We start from the raw sequence: 17515 nt of genomic DNA on the forward strand, positions 1-17515 counted from the left end.
TGCCAGGGGTGGTAGTGGCAGCAGAAATGATAGTGGCATTTAAGAGGATTTTAGATAGACATGTGAGCATGTAGAGAATGGAGGGATATGGATCACGTGCAGGCAGATGGTATTAGTTTCATTTGGCATCGTAGTCAGCACAGACATCGTGGGCCGAAGGGCCTGTTCCTGTGCTGTACTGTTCTATGTTTTGTGTCTGAGACCCTTTGTCAAAAATCTGTAATTGAAACTAGGAAACTATACATTATAAATATATCCCAATACTATTTTTTGAATGGAATTACTTTAAAAATTAATATCAATCTTAAGATTAAGGAAACGTGTATCTGGATTTATTTTTAAGAATCATCAAATCATGGAAATTTATGATTCATGAGGAGGTTACTTGGTCCATCACCATGCTGGGCAAAAGAAGATTAATTTCACACCTCAGTATTTGGTTGTAGTGGGACTTCAAGTAGCCATCCAGGTAATTTTTGAATGTGAGAAGGATTCTAGATTTCTCAGCAAATTCCATACCCCCACCACTCTTCAGGTGACCAATTTTCCTCCACAATTTACAAAACACTTATCTTCAATGTTTGTCCTCTAGTATGGAGCTTGTTACTAAGGGGAAATGGATCCTTTTAAATTCCCTTCTATGAGGCAAGATTTTTACACGAGTGGTAGGTGCCTGAAACACAGTGCCAGGGGTGGTGGTGGAAGCAGACACGATAGCAACGTTTCAGAGGTACTTAGACAGGCACACGAGCAGGCAGGGAATGGTGGGATATAGACCGTGTCCGGGTAGATGTGCTGTTTAAATTGGCATCGTGGTCGACACAGACGTTGTGGGCCGAAGGGCCTGTTCCTGTGTTGTACTGTTCTATGCTTTTACGTTATTTAGGCTTCTCTTGCATACCTTGATTAAAATCTTCTCATACACTCTTATGCTTGAGGAGAGGTTGGACAAGACTAGGTTCGCATCTGTTGCAGTGAGCGGGAGACAGCTTGATTAAAAGATAAGATCCTGAGAGATCTTGACAGAAATTCTGGGAAAGATGTTTCCTCCTATGGATGCTTCTAGACTAGTGATCACGGTTTCAAAATTAAGGGGTATTCCACTTCCAATAGATGTAGTGAAATTTTTCCTGACAGTCGGAATCTTTGGAATTCTCTTCCTTAACGAGTGATAGAAACAGGCTTTGAAAGCTTATAAAGCAGAGGTAGATACAACAAGAAAGAGAGTGAAAGGTCACTGCAGGTAGACAGAAAGGTAGCCTCCCCTCCATGGACTCTGTCTACACTTCTTGCTGCCTCAGTAAAGCAGCCAACATAATCAAAGACCCCACCTACCTCAGACATTCTCTCTTCTCCCCCCTCTCATCAGGCAGAAGATACAAAAGCTGGAAAGCACATACCACCAGGGTCAAAGACAGCTTCTATCCCGCTGTTATAAGATTTAAATGGTCCTCTGGCACGATAAGAATGGACTCTTGAACTTGCAATCTACCTTGCTATGGCCTTGCACCTTATTGTCTGCCAACACTGCACTTTCTCTGTAACTGTAACACTTTATTCTGCATATTGTTTTCCCTTGTACTGCCTCAATGCACTGATGTAATGAGCTGATCTCTATGGATGGCATGCAAAACAAGTTTTTTTTAAACTGTACTCGGTACATGTGTTCTATGGTTCTAATAAACCAATTTACCAAATGTGGAATTGAAATTGCAATCAATTGGCTGTGATCTTATTAAATTGCAGAGGAGGCTTGAGAGGCTGAGTGGTTTATTCCAGGTTTTTGTTTGCAAGTTCTAAATAAAACAGCTTCAGTCATGTTAGCCTCTCCTCATTATTACATTTCTGCAGTGCTGGCAATGCCATCATGAATAATCTCTGTAGAGTCTCAACTGCTAACACATCCTTCTTGCCCCAATCTCCAGTCTTGTTGGCTTTGGTTTCACTGGCACGAGCTGATTTCAGATCTCTCCAGCGCATGTCCAGTGTGTGCTGAAGTCATTTGATGAGCACCGCTGAGTATCTGACTAAAAGGACGTCGCGTCACATTCCTGCCATGACCTTGCTCATTCATTTAGTCTGACTATATCCCTTGAAGCCTCGCTGCATCCTCTGCGCATCTTTCAGTAACACCCAGTTTTGTATCATCAACAAATTTGGATTTGTTATAGTTAGTATTCTCATCCAAATCATCTCTAACTGGCCCCCCGCTGCAGCACCCAGCTGTTCCCAGGTATAAGTGACTACATTTTGCATATTTTTATTGTCTAGCACTCTGATCACCCTAATATCTTACCCCTAATCCCATGTGTTCTAGTTCATGGAGTCATAGCACAGATACAGGCCCTTCGGCCCAACTGGTCTATGTCCACCCAAGCTTGTCCTATTTGGCAATATATGGCCAATAACCTTACCTGTCCTATCCATGTACCCAGTCAAGTCAAGTTTATTGTCATGTGCACAAGTACGGTGAGGTACAGGTGCAATTAAAAGCTTGCTTAAAGCAGCATCATAGGTACAGACAACACACAATATAAATTATACAAGACAGTGAAGAGAAAGTAAATAGACTGCAAACACAAGACATTAGTGCAAAGAAAGACTCAATCAGAGACAAGTCCATGGCAGTGCAAGAGATAGGGTTAGGGTTGTGCAGGTCGGTTCAAGAACCTGATGGTTGAAGGGAAAGTAGCTGTTCCTGAACCTGGTGGTGTGGGACTTAAGGCTTCTGTACCTCCTGCCTGATGGTAGCAGCAAGGAGAGGGCATGACCCGGATGGTGAGGTCCTTGATGACAGATGCTGCTGCCTTGAGGCAGCGCCTCCTGTAGATCTGTCAGTGGGGAGGGCTGTGCCTGTGATGGACCGGGCTGTGTCCAATACTCTCTGCAACTTCTTGCGTTCCTGTGCATTGGAATTGCTGTACCAGGCCATGATGCAACCAGTCTAGTTATGTTCAGTAACTTTTGTGGTACCCTGTTCATTGACAACCTTCTGAAGCTCTAAATACACCATATCCCCTGCATTAATTCAGCTAATTACAACTTCAGGTACCCTAACAGACTCGTTAAACGTGATTTCCCATGCTGACTCTGCCCAGTCCTGTTGTTATTTAAGTGCTCCGTTACCAAATCTCTAATAATAGATTTTAGCATTTATCCTATTACAAATGTCAAGCTAACTGCTCTGTAGTTCCTTGTTTTCTCTCTTGCCCCTTTCTTAAATTTGCTGTCTTACAATCTATGGGAACTGATTTAGAATCTGTAGAATTTTACATGACAACAACTGCATCCACTGTCTCCAGAATTATTCAAAATTGGCACTTGGGTTGTCAGGTCCTGGGGATTTATTGGCTTTCAGTCTCATTAGTTTCTTCAGTTTTTTTTAAACGAATGCCAATTTCTATCTTCCTTTACCCTAGAACTGTCATCTTCCACTATTTCCAGGTAGTGTTTATGCATCTCCTGTGAAAACATAGAAAATATTTGCTTAATTTCTCTGCTTTTTATCCCTGGTGTAATTTCTTCTGTCTCAATCGTAAGGACTCAGTTATCTTAACCTTGTTCCATATCTGTCGAAGCTTGTCCAGTCGACCATCAAGAACTTTTTCTCTTGCTAGATTACCTGTTGTTTATTCTACTTCTGAAATCAATGTCCCTGTCCTTTGCTGAATCCTCCCGTTTCTCAGGTTTACTGAGCTTATTGGCACGATTCGCCTTTTCCTTCGACCTAATACCATCTTTATCTAGAGAAACAAAGGACTGCAGATGTTGGAATCTCAATGAAAAACACGATGATGCTGGAGGAACTCAGCAGGCCAGGCAGCATCCGTGGAGAAAAGCAGGCGGTCAACGTTTCAGGTCAGGACCCTTCTTCAGCTGAACCATTGACCGCCTGCTTTTCTCCACAGATGCTGCCTAACCTGCTGAGTTCCTCCAGCATCATCGTGTTTTTAACCATCTTTATCTCCTTGTTAGCCGTAACTGAACTATTTTTCTTGCTGGGTTTTTGTACCTTGAAGGGATATAGAACAATTACAGCACAATTCAGGCCCTTTGGCCCACAAAGCTGTGCTGAACATGTCCCTACCATAGAAATTACTAGGCTTACCCATAGCCCTCGATTTTACTCAGCTCCATGTACCAATTCAGCCCTGGGGAAAAGCCTCTATCTACCCTGTCAATACCTCTCATCATCTTATACATCTCAATCAGGTCCCCCCTCATCCTCTGTCTCTCCAAGGAGAAAAGGCCGAGTTCCCTCAACCTGCTATGTACTTGTAAACAATGCATTAGTTGTTTAAAAGGTTACCCATTGGCTGTTTACTGATGTACCTTTTAATGTGGCTTCCCAATTCATTCCTCATACCTTTGAAGGATGCTTCCTTTAAATTTAAGACCCAGGTTTCAGTTTGAACTAAATCATCTTAAATCTTTATATGAAATGTCAGAGTCATAGAGCACAGTAAATATACAGTTTCCTATTATTATATTCTTTTTCACTCCCCCAGCTTTGATGGGCCCCTATACGATGCTGTTATCATCAGTTTGCCCCTCCTCCCTAGAGTACCTGTTCTTGTTCATGAGTTGCAAGACCTCATACGTGTTGGACACATGCAAGGGCTGAGGTTCCTGCAGTGCTGCCTTCTGGATTCAAGGCTTTCCTCCTTTGTAGTTGTACCCTCCTGTCGCCGTCTGCTTTGTTTAATCTATCTACCCTACTTTCTTCTTGCATGGCTCAATTAGTGTTTTTGTTAATGTTCCCATTTAGGACTGTTTTTCTGTTTTTAAAAAAGGAATTTTAAATACATGAAAGGAAGAAAGTGATGTTGATGCAATTTTTGTGCAGGTTCTCGTTTCTGAATTGGGGAAGCGTATTTAAGGAGCCTCGCCTTTTTTACTTGAGGGCTGCTGACTTGGAATTGAAATTGTGCCATTGAGACCATTGAGTTTGAATGTTTAAAATGACTAATTACACACTCCAGAAAAAATTTTAAAAGTGATTTGCAGGCCTGCTGCTCCACATGAAACCAAATTAGCAGCTGATAAATGTTAAATCAACAGCTCCAGCCTCTTCAGGCCTGCTATTTTCAGCCAGGTGTCAGAGAGCCCACATAAAGTCTGGATAGATTACAATGAATTTACAACACATTCTGCTCAACTGGCCTGTGGTGTTTATCCACCATATTCTACCATCCATTTTTCATGGACTTGATAAGCTTCCCCTTTTAAAAAATCATCTATTCTGCTTATTACTCCTTGTGATGGCTCGGGCCACATTTCTTCCAGTCTTTGGTGAGATAATCTGCTACAGTACATTATTTTGTTGGTTGATCATATTTGTTTTTTAATGTGTATACAGTTCACAGTTATAATCTATTCAAGCACAGATTCACATCCAACCCTGTGTGTTTGCATGTATTATCATTGAAGAAAATCACTTTTATTGTGCTTTCAAGGATCTGTATTTCAAATGGAATGATTTGCAGTTTGTCATTTGGTTAAATTTGGGAGCCATTTTGTCTATGGCTAAGTTACACAGCACAATAAATAACCACCTGTGACTTTGGCTTGGTGGATGTGTTAGGCTGTGAGAATCCTCTGCTCTTAAATAGTTCTTCAACCATACTCTCGGGTGCTTTCTTTAACTTCTCCCTTTCCAGTAGGATTCCTCACTGAAATTGCTTTGGGGAGTTTTGCTAGGCAAAGCAAATTATAAACTCAAGGTATTGCACTGATATATTCTTAATCTGTTTAGTAATGATATTTAAATTCTTCAATATCACTTCATATGTACTGACAACTGGCTACAGTACTTTGATCAAGGGCTTGAGTTGGTTTACATTTACCTACTAAGTTCCTTGGATAGCCTAGTGTCCAGTAACTAATTACTGTTAACACTTAACTGATTACTGTTCAAGTAGTGGGCACAGTACAATTACAGGTAAATGAATAGGCCAGGTAGTCTTTGTTGGATCATGACTCGTCTGAACCTTAACTCCATTTACTTGGCAATCTGTATCTCTTGTGGTCGTAACAGAAAAAAATGTCTCAATTTCAGCCTTAACCCACGATTCACATTCATTTGTCCACTGAGCACCTCTACTTCCTCAGGGGGCTAAAGAAATTTGGCATGTCCCCTTTGACAGGCAGCATAATCAAAGACCCCACCCACCCGGGTCATTCTCTCTTCTCTCCCATCAGGCAGAAGATACAGGAGCCTGAGGGCACATGCCACCAGGCTCAAGGACAGCTTCTATCCCACGGTGATGACTATTGAACGGTTCCCTTATACGATGAGATGGACTCTTGACCTCACAATCTATCTTGTTATGACCTCGCACCTTATTGTCTACCTGCACTGCACTTTCCTGTAGCTGTGACACTTTACTCTGTATTCTGTTATTGTTTTTACTCTGTACTACCTCAATATACTGTGTAATGAATTGGCCTGTATGATCAGTATGCAAGACAAGTTTTTCACTGTACCTCAGTACAAGTGACAATAATAAACCAATACCATTACCAATGTGCTGCTTCATCTCATTTCTGTGTTCCAAGAACTTTCCCAAGTATTGCATTGGTCTCTCTCTACCTACACACTGGCTTCCAGTGATGTTGTGCACACACATGCCAGTCCTTCCTTCATTGGTGTATTCCAGTTTCTTAATTTTTTCCACATGAATTTCCATCTGTCACTTAATCTGCATCCTTTTGTAACTTCCTGTTTGCATCAACACAAACCACTCCCCTTATCAAGTTAGTCGTTTGCAAGCTTGGACTTCTATGGTGAAGTTCTAGGACTGATCAAGGGGGCATACTAGAGGGCATTCATTTAAGGTGAGGGGGGGGTAGGTTCAAAGGAGATGTGCTGGGCAAGCATTTTACACAGCGCTGTGGGTGCCTGGAATGCGCTGCAGGGGTGGTGGTGGAGGCAAATAAGAGGCGTTCAAGAGGCTCTTGAACATGATAGACACGTGAACGTGCAGAGAACGGAGGGATATGGATCCTGTGTAGGCAGAAGGGATTAGTTTAGTTAGGCATTTATTTACTGGTTTAATTACAACATCATGGTCTGAAGGGCCTGTTCCTGTGCTGTACTGTTCTTCTATATTCGCACAACTACGAGCGTAGTATTGTTTCCTGACATCACCTCTGGATGGCTCTATAATCTATAATGGTTCTATGTTTCATCCTTGGCACTAGTCACATACCATTCTGTTTGGAAAAAAAAAACTCCCTTGATCCCATCGTGTTTCCTAGCTTTAATTTGATCCCTAGTTATCTCCCATTCCATGTTCCTTTGATTTGATGATCACCTTTCTGACACTCAGTACAGACAAACCCAAGAGGTGGTTCCCAAGCAACAATGTAAGAGGCCTCTTCAGAAAATTCAGCTAGATTAGTGAGATACGCAGTATACTCAAAAATCATAGTCATAACACACGGAACCAGGCCAAGATTCCCATCTAAGCTAGTTCCATTTGCCCGCATTTGGCCCACATCTCTGTTTATTTTATGTGTAAAATTGGGTTTATTTTGATTGGGTCTTGGAGGTCCAAATGCCTAGTCATTCTGTTGCTGATAATCTGCTTCTAATAATTTCTCTATAGCTATTATTGAAGTGACCTTCTTCCTCTCTCCCTAAAACTTGCATGCTCTGTTATTGTCTCTGTCTATTGCTGAAATTGTTTCTCTTGTATCCGTTCCACTGCTTGAAGGTCTCTTTGTTCCTTTGCATGAGGTATCCACAGATGGGGTATGAGATCGGAGGTTAGGTTTCATTCACTGATACTTAGTGTTTGGTAAGGAAAAAGTTAAAACGTGGTAGGAAAATGATAGTGTAAGTGAAGACATCCAGAAAAATGCTTCATCTCATTGCTGAATATCAAATCCTTTCCCATTCTCTCGGTGTCTTTCATAATTCAGTGGATAGCACTTTTGCTTCTAGGTTAGAAGGTTATGGGTTCAAGCCCCATTTCATTTGGTCCCATATTGAGGAAATGCTGCACAGTTGTGGGTAGTGTCCTTTACAATAGCTTTATGGAGACATGAGAGACTGCAGATGCTGGAAATCTGGAGCAACATACAACATGATGGAGGACCTCAGCAGGTCAGGCAGCATCTTTGGAGGGAAATGGACAGTCAACGTTTCAGATTGAGACCCTTCCTTTGGACTGGAAAGAAAGAGGGGAGATAGCCAGTATAAAAAGGTGGGGGGAAGGGGTGGAGCAAGAGCTGGCGGGTGATAGGTGGATCCAGGTGAGGGGGATGATAGGCAGAGGAGGGAGGGGGAGTAGGAATGAAATAATAAAGCCGGGAGATGATAGGTAGAAGTGACACAGAGTTGAAGAAGATGGAATCTGATAGGAGAGCACAGTTGACCATGGAATAAAGGGACGGAGGTGAGGAGGGGAACCGGAGGGAGGAATGTGTGGGTGATGGGCAAAAGCTTTATCTGTTATCTCAGGGCGATGTAAAGGGTTCTTCTGCACTATTTGAAGATGGACAGAGAAGTTATCCCAATTTTCTTGGTCAGTAGTTATTTTTCAAATAGGAACTAATTATCTGCTGATAGCATTGCACAATCTTGCTGTGTACAAATTGGCTGCAGAATTTCCTGCATTATAACAGAAAGTACTTCATCAGGAGTAAAGTGCTTTAGGATGACAGACCATGACAGGTGCTTTACAAAATAGAAGTATTTGCCTTTTTTAATTGTAAAGTACTCCATGGAACCAAATTTGCTGCTGTTTCCATATTTCATTTGGTAACCTGTGGCCTCCTTGGTTTGCCAAGTGCTCCTTTATACTTCCTCTGATTAAAACTATGCTTCTTTGTTGAGGTGATGTTAGGCATGGCTCAGTGGATATTGACCTCTCCTGATTTGTGAAGTTGTGGATCGAAATCCCACAACAGATGCTTGAGCTCATAGTCGAGGTAGACACTCTGCACGAGTGAAAGAGCATTGGTCTATCAGATGTGACATTAGATCAAGGGCTCATCTGTCCCTTAAGGTGGATGGAAGAGACCCTACAGCACATTTGGAAGAAGAGCAGTGGAATCTTCCCAATATCCTGTACAGTACTCATATACATTGCATTAAACCTCTTGGTGAAGCAGCTGGCATAATCATGACCCAACCCACCCGGGTCATTCTCTCTTCTCTCCTCTTCCATCGGGTAGAAGATACAGGAGTCTGAGGGCACGTACCACCAGACTTAAAGGACAGCTTCTAACCCACTGTAATAAGACTATTGAACGGTTCCCTTATGCGATGAGATGGACTCTGACCTCACAATCTACCTTGTTGTGACCTTGCACCTTATTGCACTGCACTTTCTCTGTAGCTGTGATGCTACTCTGTACTGTTATTATTTTTACCTGTACTACATCAATGCACTCTGTACTAACCCAATGTAACTGCACTGTGTAATGAATTGATCTATACGATCGGTATGCAAGACAAGTTTTTCACTGTACCTCGGTACAAGTGACAATAATAAATTAATACCAACCAATACCGAACGGCAAAAATGGGTCAAGGTGTTGGTACTCCCATGACTTAATACCAGCTGCTGCCTGATAGTTTGACTTGCTTGGGGGAGTCTGTAATAATAATGTGTGATATGGCAGTTTTAACATTAAACATTCTGAAATACTTCACAGGAGTTTAATCTAAAGTCACACAAAGGCATATTAAGCAATGACTGAAAGCAAAGGCTAGTTATTTGGACAACACTCTGGGTGTGCTGCTGAAGGTGCCAGAACAAGCAATGCTCCTAGTTCCAGTACGACTACAATACTGGTCTCTGCTGGGCAATGTGAAAAATGGCTCGCTACATCCTGCTATAAGAAGCTGGAGAATTAGTAAAGTGATGGATGGTGCGGCTGATTTTTTTTTTATCAAGCAGCACTTGCAGAGAAATTGTGTGCTCCTGCATAAAGTGGGTTTGCCAGGACTGCTTGGCCCCAGACCTTATTATGGCCTTGATCCAAACATAGTCAAAAAGTTGACCTCCAAGGATGAAGTGGGAGCTTCTGATCTTGACATCAAGGTAGCAATGGACTGTGTTAAAGTTGGAGTTAAATGGAATGAAGGGGAAAGCTATTCATTGGCTGGAACCACATCCAACACAAAGAAGGACCTGTGAGGTTGTGGAAGGCCAGATACCTTGGTCAACCGCTTACACCTCAGAAGAGAACTAACAAACAAATGGGCTTACTGTTTGTTCTTTGGTTTCAAATTCCTAGTGAAGACAGCACGGTTTCTTTCCCTGCTGTTTTACAACTCAAAAAATGATTCTACACAATTGTACCATTATTGAGATGGGGATAGAATCCAATGGCAGATGGAATTTAATCCTGATAAATGTGAGGTGATGCACTCTGGAATGACTGATTGGATGGGACATACTTCAGTGAATGGAAGGGCACAAGGGAGTATTGTGAAGAACAGAGGGACCTTGGTGTACAAGTTCATGGATCCCTGAAGGTAGCCAATAGGTAAATAAGGTGGTGAAGCAGGCATACGAGATACCTGCCTTCATTAACTGAGCACATAATATAAGAGCAGAGAGCTTATGGTGCACCTTTGTAAAACGTTGGCCACACCTGGACTGCTATGTACAGTTCTGGTTGTCATTCAAGATGAAGGACTTGATTACACAGGAAAAGATGGAGAGGAGATTCACCAGGATGATGCCTGAGATGGAGCATTTCAATTGAGGGGAGACTGGATACGCTGCGTTTGTTTTCCTTGGAGATGAGGAGGACCTGATAGAGGCATATAAGATTGAGGGATATAGGATAGATAGTAGGAAACTTTCACCCCATAGCAGAGGTGTCTAAAATTAAGAGGACCTCAGTTAAAGTAAGGGGCGAAAGGTTTTAAGGTGATCTGAAGAAGAACTTTTTCACCAAGAGGGTAGTTGATATCCGGAATGCACAGCCTGAGGGGCGTGGTGGAGGCAGGTACTCACAAGATTTGTGAAGTATCTCGACAAACACTTGAACTGCCAAGGCATAGAAAGCTACAGACCGTGCTGGTAAATGGGAATAGTATGGCTAAATTTTTGATGGTCGACCAGTACTAGTGGGCATAGCCTTAGGGTGAGAGGGGGAATGTTTAAGGGAGATGTACATGGTGAGTTCTTTTACACAGAGAGTGGAAGGTGCCTGGAGCACGCCGTCAGGGGGGAGGTTGTGGAAACAGATACGATAGTGGCATTTAAAAGGCATTTAGACGGGCACATGACAGACAGAATGGAGGGGTATTGACCATGTATAGTCAGATATGCAGCTTAAATTGGCATTATGGTTGGCACAGATATTATCGGCCGAATGGCCTGTTGCTGTACTGTACTGTTCTATGTTATGTTTCTATTAACATAATGACCAGATAAAAGTGGCATAATATCTGCTTTCATGATGTGAGTTGAGGATAATTATTGCCCTTGTCTTAATTTCCTTGCCCTGCTTTGAAGTAGTGCTATGGAATCTTTTACATTCAACTTCACCAGACAAGGCAATTTAACATCCCATTCAGAAGCATTTCCTCACAACTTCATTCAGAGTGCGAGTCTGTGCAGTTGGTCTTTAACTCTTGATTCACGTGAGAATCTTAAAATTGACAAAGCCAAAACTGACACCTTAAAGCTCAGATTCATCTGGTCTATTCACCTGAACTACAACTGATGATGTTCAACATTCTCGCTTCCCTCTGAGCAAATAATTCCCATTGGCTTTGTTTTTGATTTCCGTACATATGGCCCCTAGACTTGCCAAAAGCAGAAACACTTCCTGTACTTCTACCCTACCAGGTCACCTTGTAGCCATCCTGTTGCCTGAAACAAAAGGTTTAGCCTGATCTTCCTTCATGTTCCTTGTACTTTAGCTTTTTGTATCATCCCTGAAGTGTCATTTGCACCTTCTCCAATGATTCTCTCTTTGTTCCATAACAGGGAGACGGGAACCGTGAGATGTTTGTATAGTAATAGCAGTGTATTTTTTTTTCTATTCTCCAGCATCAACAGACACTACTAAACCAGCTGAGAGAGGTCACGGGTACCAATGACATCCAATTATTGCAGCAAGCTCTTCAGGTATTGTACACTTCATAATTAACTGCAATATTGCTCCGACTGCCTGTATTATTGCTTCAGGATTTGTTTAGTACTGGCAATACGAACATTTATTGGCCATCTCCTGAGTTAATGGTGATGGTCTTCCTTGAACCACTGCCTTCTTTTTGGTGATGGTGCTTCGTGATCATTTTTATGGAGTTAACCCCAGGATTGTGGCTGGTGTTGATATAACACCTTTGAAGGGTTAATTGAGAAAAGAGTTTTCAAGGGCCAGGGTATTGTAGTAATAGCATAATAGGTTTGTTAATTCTTTGTCGTATTTGACAAAAAATCCCCTTGTCGGAGGCTGAGGGGAGACCTGATAGAAGTCGATAAAAATACGAAGGGCATAGATAGGGTAGACAGTCAGAATTTTTTTCCCAGTGTGGAAGTATCAAATACTAGAGCATGTGCATTTAGGGTAAGAGGGGCAGAGTTTTTCTTTGTGCGGGGCAGGTTTTTTTTACACAGAGAGTGGTAGGTGTCTGGAATAGGCTGCCAGGGGTGGTGGTGGAGGCAGGTGCAATAGTGCTGTTTCAGAGGCTGTTAGATAGACACATGAATGTGCAGGGAATGAAGGGATATGGATCATGTACAGATAGAAGAGATTTAGTATGATTTGGCGTCATGTTCAGCACAGACATCGTGGGCCGAAGAACCTATTCCTGTGCTGTACTGTTCGATTTTCTATTTGCATCCGCGAAGATATAAATTCTGGCCTTGCTGATACATGAAAGATGTTTTACGAGTGATCAGATGGGTTGTTAATAGAAGCGTAGGCCACTTTTGCAAAGAAGTTTTGTACATTTCACAGAGGCCTTGGGGGCTTGTCTGAATTCTCTCTCTGGTATTAGGAAAGTTTGCTAATGAATGATTTATGACAGATCAGAGCTATCAGAATTTGCTCAGTACTTTAACTGCACCACTGGTGCTGCTTACCTTAACTGGTAAAAGAGACATGCTCCTTGGGCTCTGCAAAAAAAAAAGATAGGTATCCCTACTTGGCCAATGCTGTTATTGTAGTTTTCTGCTGTGCTCTGGACAAGAGGGAAAGAAGCTCTATTTCTGAATGTGGTTCACTACTCAGGAAAGTGTGAATTGGTGTTTGCTGGTACTTAGCTCTGATAGCCATTATTATTGACTTTTGAGGGAATGGGATCCTTAAAGGAAAACTTGCAGAGGAATGAACTCAGCTGAAGTTTTAGAGCTGGTGTAGGTATGTTGGGCCAAATGGCCTCTTGTGCTTTATTGTTCCAAGATTCTTTAGCATAGTCAAAAATCTCCCTGCTTTATCTTAGAAACCCTAACTCTCCCCACCCCGCCTTGCTAATGCATAGAACCAAATAGGCCATTCAGCCATTTATTGAGATAATGACTAATTTTTATCCTAACTTGCCTGAGCTACAAATCCCATTAGGTATTTGACCTGTAAAAAAAAATCATGTTGCCAGATTATAAATCATTACTTCAGCTGGCGTTGACTGCCCTGAGTGTGCCACATGTCTGCTATGTGTCAGAAGTGCTTCCGAACCTTTCCTGAATTAAATGGTTTTGTTTTTGAGGCTGTGCCTTCTTGTTCCATATCCTTCTACCAGATTTTCTAGGTTTCTATGGATTTAGAACATGTGTAGAACAGCACAGCATTTGAACAGACCCTTCACAGACCATGATGTCTGTGCCGACCATAATGCCAAATTAAACTAATCCTATTTTCCTACCTGTGGTCCATATCCCTCCATTCCCTGCCTGTTCATTTGCCTGTTCAAATGTCACTTTACTGGATGAAGTTTCTACCAACTTTATAAATTCCTTTCAAAAACTAACAATTTCAATATTCCAGGGACTTCGAGCCTAATTTGTGTAATTTTTCTTCATTATCTAATGCCTGGAGCTTTGTATCGTTCTGATAAATCTGTACCATATGCATTCAGAGGTCAATATATCCTTTTGATGGTTCACTGAACTGAATAGATTTGGCTGAACCAGAGTTTCTGTAGCTATAAGAAAATGTTATTATTTTTCGTACATTAATATTTTTATACGGAGACGTGTCACGACTGGTTTACTTACCTGAATATTGAGAATTAGAACATAGAAAACCTACAGCACAATACAGGCCCTTCGGCCCACAAAGTTGTGTTGAACGTGTCCCTACCTTAGAAATTACTAGGCTTACCCATAGCCCTCTATTTTTCTAAGCTCCATGTACCTATCCAAACGTCTCTTAAAAGACCCTATCGTATCTGCCTCCACCACTGTTGCCGGCAGCCCATTCCATGCACTCACCACTCTCTGAGTAAAACACTGACATCTCCTCTATACCTGCTCCCCAGCACCTTAAACCTGTGTCCTCTTGTGGCAACCATTTCAGCCCTGGGAAAAAGCCTCTGACTATCCACATGGCCAGTGCCTCTTATTCTTTATCTCAAACTGCTATTACAGTACTTATTTATAAATTTTATATTGTCACAGCTCTCTGTCCTACTAGAATGAATACATGTTGGGTGCTGCTCCTGTGTGTTTAATATTGAAATAGTTGTTGCTTTTGGGGAACTCCAAATATCAATTGAACTGGAATTTGTGAGCAACTTGGTTCATTGAATAAGGTACAATTTTGTTTCCTTCTCTCATGAGTTAACTGAGATTGTTCAAAGTTATTAGATGATCAGAGGAGAGGGGATAAATGTCAAACCTCTTGACTTTAGTTTTGTATCTATGGCTGTCTATGGCTTCTAGATCACTTGCCTGGTAGTAGGGTTTGGAAATAAACCAACCCTCTGTGGTGGACTTGATTAAAAACATGGTGTTGATTTCACTCTCAACCTAATCACATTGTGTAACTGCAGAATAAAATGTTCTTCTCCATGCATACTGAACATCCCCTAGTTTTTAAAAACAAATATATGCAGTTATGTAGGACCCTGGTGAGACCTCACTTGGAGTACTGTGCTCAGTTCTGGTCGCCTCACTACAGGAAGGATGTGGAAGCCATAGAAAGGGTGCAGAAGAGATTTACAAGGATGTTGCCTGGAATACGGAGCATGCCTTATGAAAACAAGTTGAGTGAACACGGCCTTTTCTCCTTGGAGCAATGAGGGGGGACCTGATAGAGGTGTATAAGATGATGAGAGGCATTGATCATGTGGATAGTCAGAGGCTTTTTCCCAGGGCTGAAATGGTTGCCACAAGAGGACACAGGTTTAAGGTGCTGGGGAGTAGGTACAGAGGAGATGTCAGGGGTAAGTTTTTTACTCAGAGAGTGGTGAATGCGTGGAATGGGCTGCCGGCAACGGTGGTGGAGGCGGATACGATAGGGTCTTTTAAGAGACTGTTGGATAGGTACATGGAGCTGAGAAAAATAGAGGGCTATGGGTAAGCCTAGTAGTTTCTAAGGTAGGGACATGCTCGGCACAACTTTGTGGGCCGAAGGGCCTGTATTGTGCTGTAGGTTTTCTATGTTTCTAAATGTTCTGTGCCAAGCCTTTAATGGTACATAAAATGTCCCAAGCACTTCACTGACACAATTTGACACACAGCTGCAGGAGGCATTAGGACAGGTGGCCAGAGAGAGGTACGCTTTTAAGATAGTGAAGACATTTTGGGGAATAAAATTCAGAGCTGGAAGCAAAGGCAGTTATGCTAGTGGAATGGAACTGGGGGATGCAGAAGAGATCTGACTTGGAGGAACTCAAGTAGGGCTACCGTGGTAGTCTAGTGGTTAGCATAACACTGTTACAGTGCCAGCGACCCAGGTTCAATTCCAGCCACTGTCTGTAAGGAGTTAGTACGTTCTCCCTGTGACTGTGTGGGTTTCCTCTGGGTGCTCTGGTTTCCTCCCACATTCCAAAGGCGTACGGGTTAGGAGTTGTAGGCATGCTATGTTGGCGCCGGAAGCGTGGCGACACTTGCAGGCTGCCCCCAGAACATTCTCAGACTGTGTTGGTTGTTAATGCAAAAAGATGCATTTCACTGTGTGTTTCGATGTACATTTGACTAATAAATAAATATTAATATTTGAAGTTTTCTAAGCTCAGAGGAGGTTAAAGTTAAAAGGGTAAGAACGTGATTGGGAAAATCCAACGCATCATCTGACTTGGAGCCTGTGCAGTTCAGTGGACATGGTGTGGTACATCAGTGGTGCTTGATGCTAGTTCAGAGATAGACAGTGGAGGCTTGGGTGGGCAGGTAAATCACATTAAGGGTACGATGGCAGCCAGGAAGAGGGTTGGGATGCACAACTAATATGTCTCATCTCAAATATTGCTCATCAGTGATATTTTTATTTTTAAATATCCCAAAACAAGAACTATGTACTCCAGGATTGGCAGATTGGTTTCTGTCAGTGCTGAATGAGGGGGAGTCTTAGGCTAAGGGCTGATACACCCCAAGCTTGGTTAGCACTTTAGTAAGCTGGAGAAATAAGACATTCACTGCTGGAGTTATTTCCACCTTATTTTTTTCTTCTGATAGATGTAACTGACATGTTTCTGGGCAATAGAAGATTGGTACCATTCTTTCCTTGTTTAATGAATGGCACCATTGTTGATTTGCCTTCACAATGGCTGATCTGACAGAAGCACATCACTTAATTGCTAATTGGTTTATCATTGTCACATGGAGTGATATACAGTGAAAAACTTTGCTTTTCATGCCATCCATACAGATCATTCCAAACACAAGTACATCAAGGTAGCATGAAGGGAAAAACAATGACAGAATGCAGAATATAGTGTTACAGTTACAGAGAGAGTGCAGTGCAGGTAGACAATAAGGTGCAAGGGCCATGGTGAGGTAGACTGAGAGATCAAGAGTTCATCATTATACAAGATGGCCGTTAAAAAGTATAACATTTAATCATGGCTTGTAATTAAAGTTGCACCTCTGTATGCATCTGTTCCCACTTGAAGGTGTTAGTGTGGTTTAGGCAGTTCTTTAGAGAGCGAGTTGAGCAGAACACGGTTTGGTGCTTCAACCTGTTGTTTGAAGGAACTTTAAAATTTTTCTTTGAGTTTTCTCCCCCAAGTCACTGACTCCTGTTCGTTAAGAAGGGACGGTTTTCAATGAGGGGCTAATTTTCATATTTAATCATTGACAGCCAACTTGTGTGGGGAATGGTAGTGGGGAAAAAGTGATTGCAAATGACCCAATTTTACTTCCATTCATATTCCAGCTGGGGTTTCTGGATAGTGTTCTAGAGCCCCACTGGTTACTGCCTTTTAATTCCTTAGTCATCAGGCTATTTTTTAAAATAACATTTATGTTATGCTGATTTAGATCTTATTTTTTAGTTTATTTTTGTATAGTTCAATTTATCCATCTCAAAACTTGAACATTCTAAATAGTTTACTCAACGTACAAAGGAAAAACAAATATTCAGCTCAGTATATTAGGAG

The 17515-nt window shown here is 41.9% G+C and overlaps 1 protein-coding gene across 3 annotated transcripts in view; it reads left to right on the forward strand.

Annotated features, from left to right (window-relative positions):
• usp25 (ubiquitin specific peptidase 25) overlaps positions 1-17515 on the forward strand; it is a 182985-nt gene that overhangs the window by 8101 nt on the left and 157369 nt on the right. For all 3 annotated transcript variants that reach the window (XM_052015231.1, XM_052015232.1, XM_052015233.1), the window contains exon 2: positions 12024-12101. In XM_052015231.1, coding sequence (XP_051871191.1) covers positions 12024-12101 — 78 coding nt within the window. The remainder of the gene's footprint in view (positions 1-12023; positions 12102-17515) is intronic.

Source organism: Pristis pectinata, chromosome 4 (assembly GCF_009764475.1).
Source record: "Pristis pectinata isolate sPriPec2 chromosome 4, sPriPec2.1.pri, whole genome shotgun sequence".
In the NCBI taxonomy this organism is placed as follows: domain Eukaryota; kingdom Metazoa; phylum Chordata; class Chondrichthyes; order Rhinopristiformes; family Pristidae; genus Pristis; species Pristis pectinata.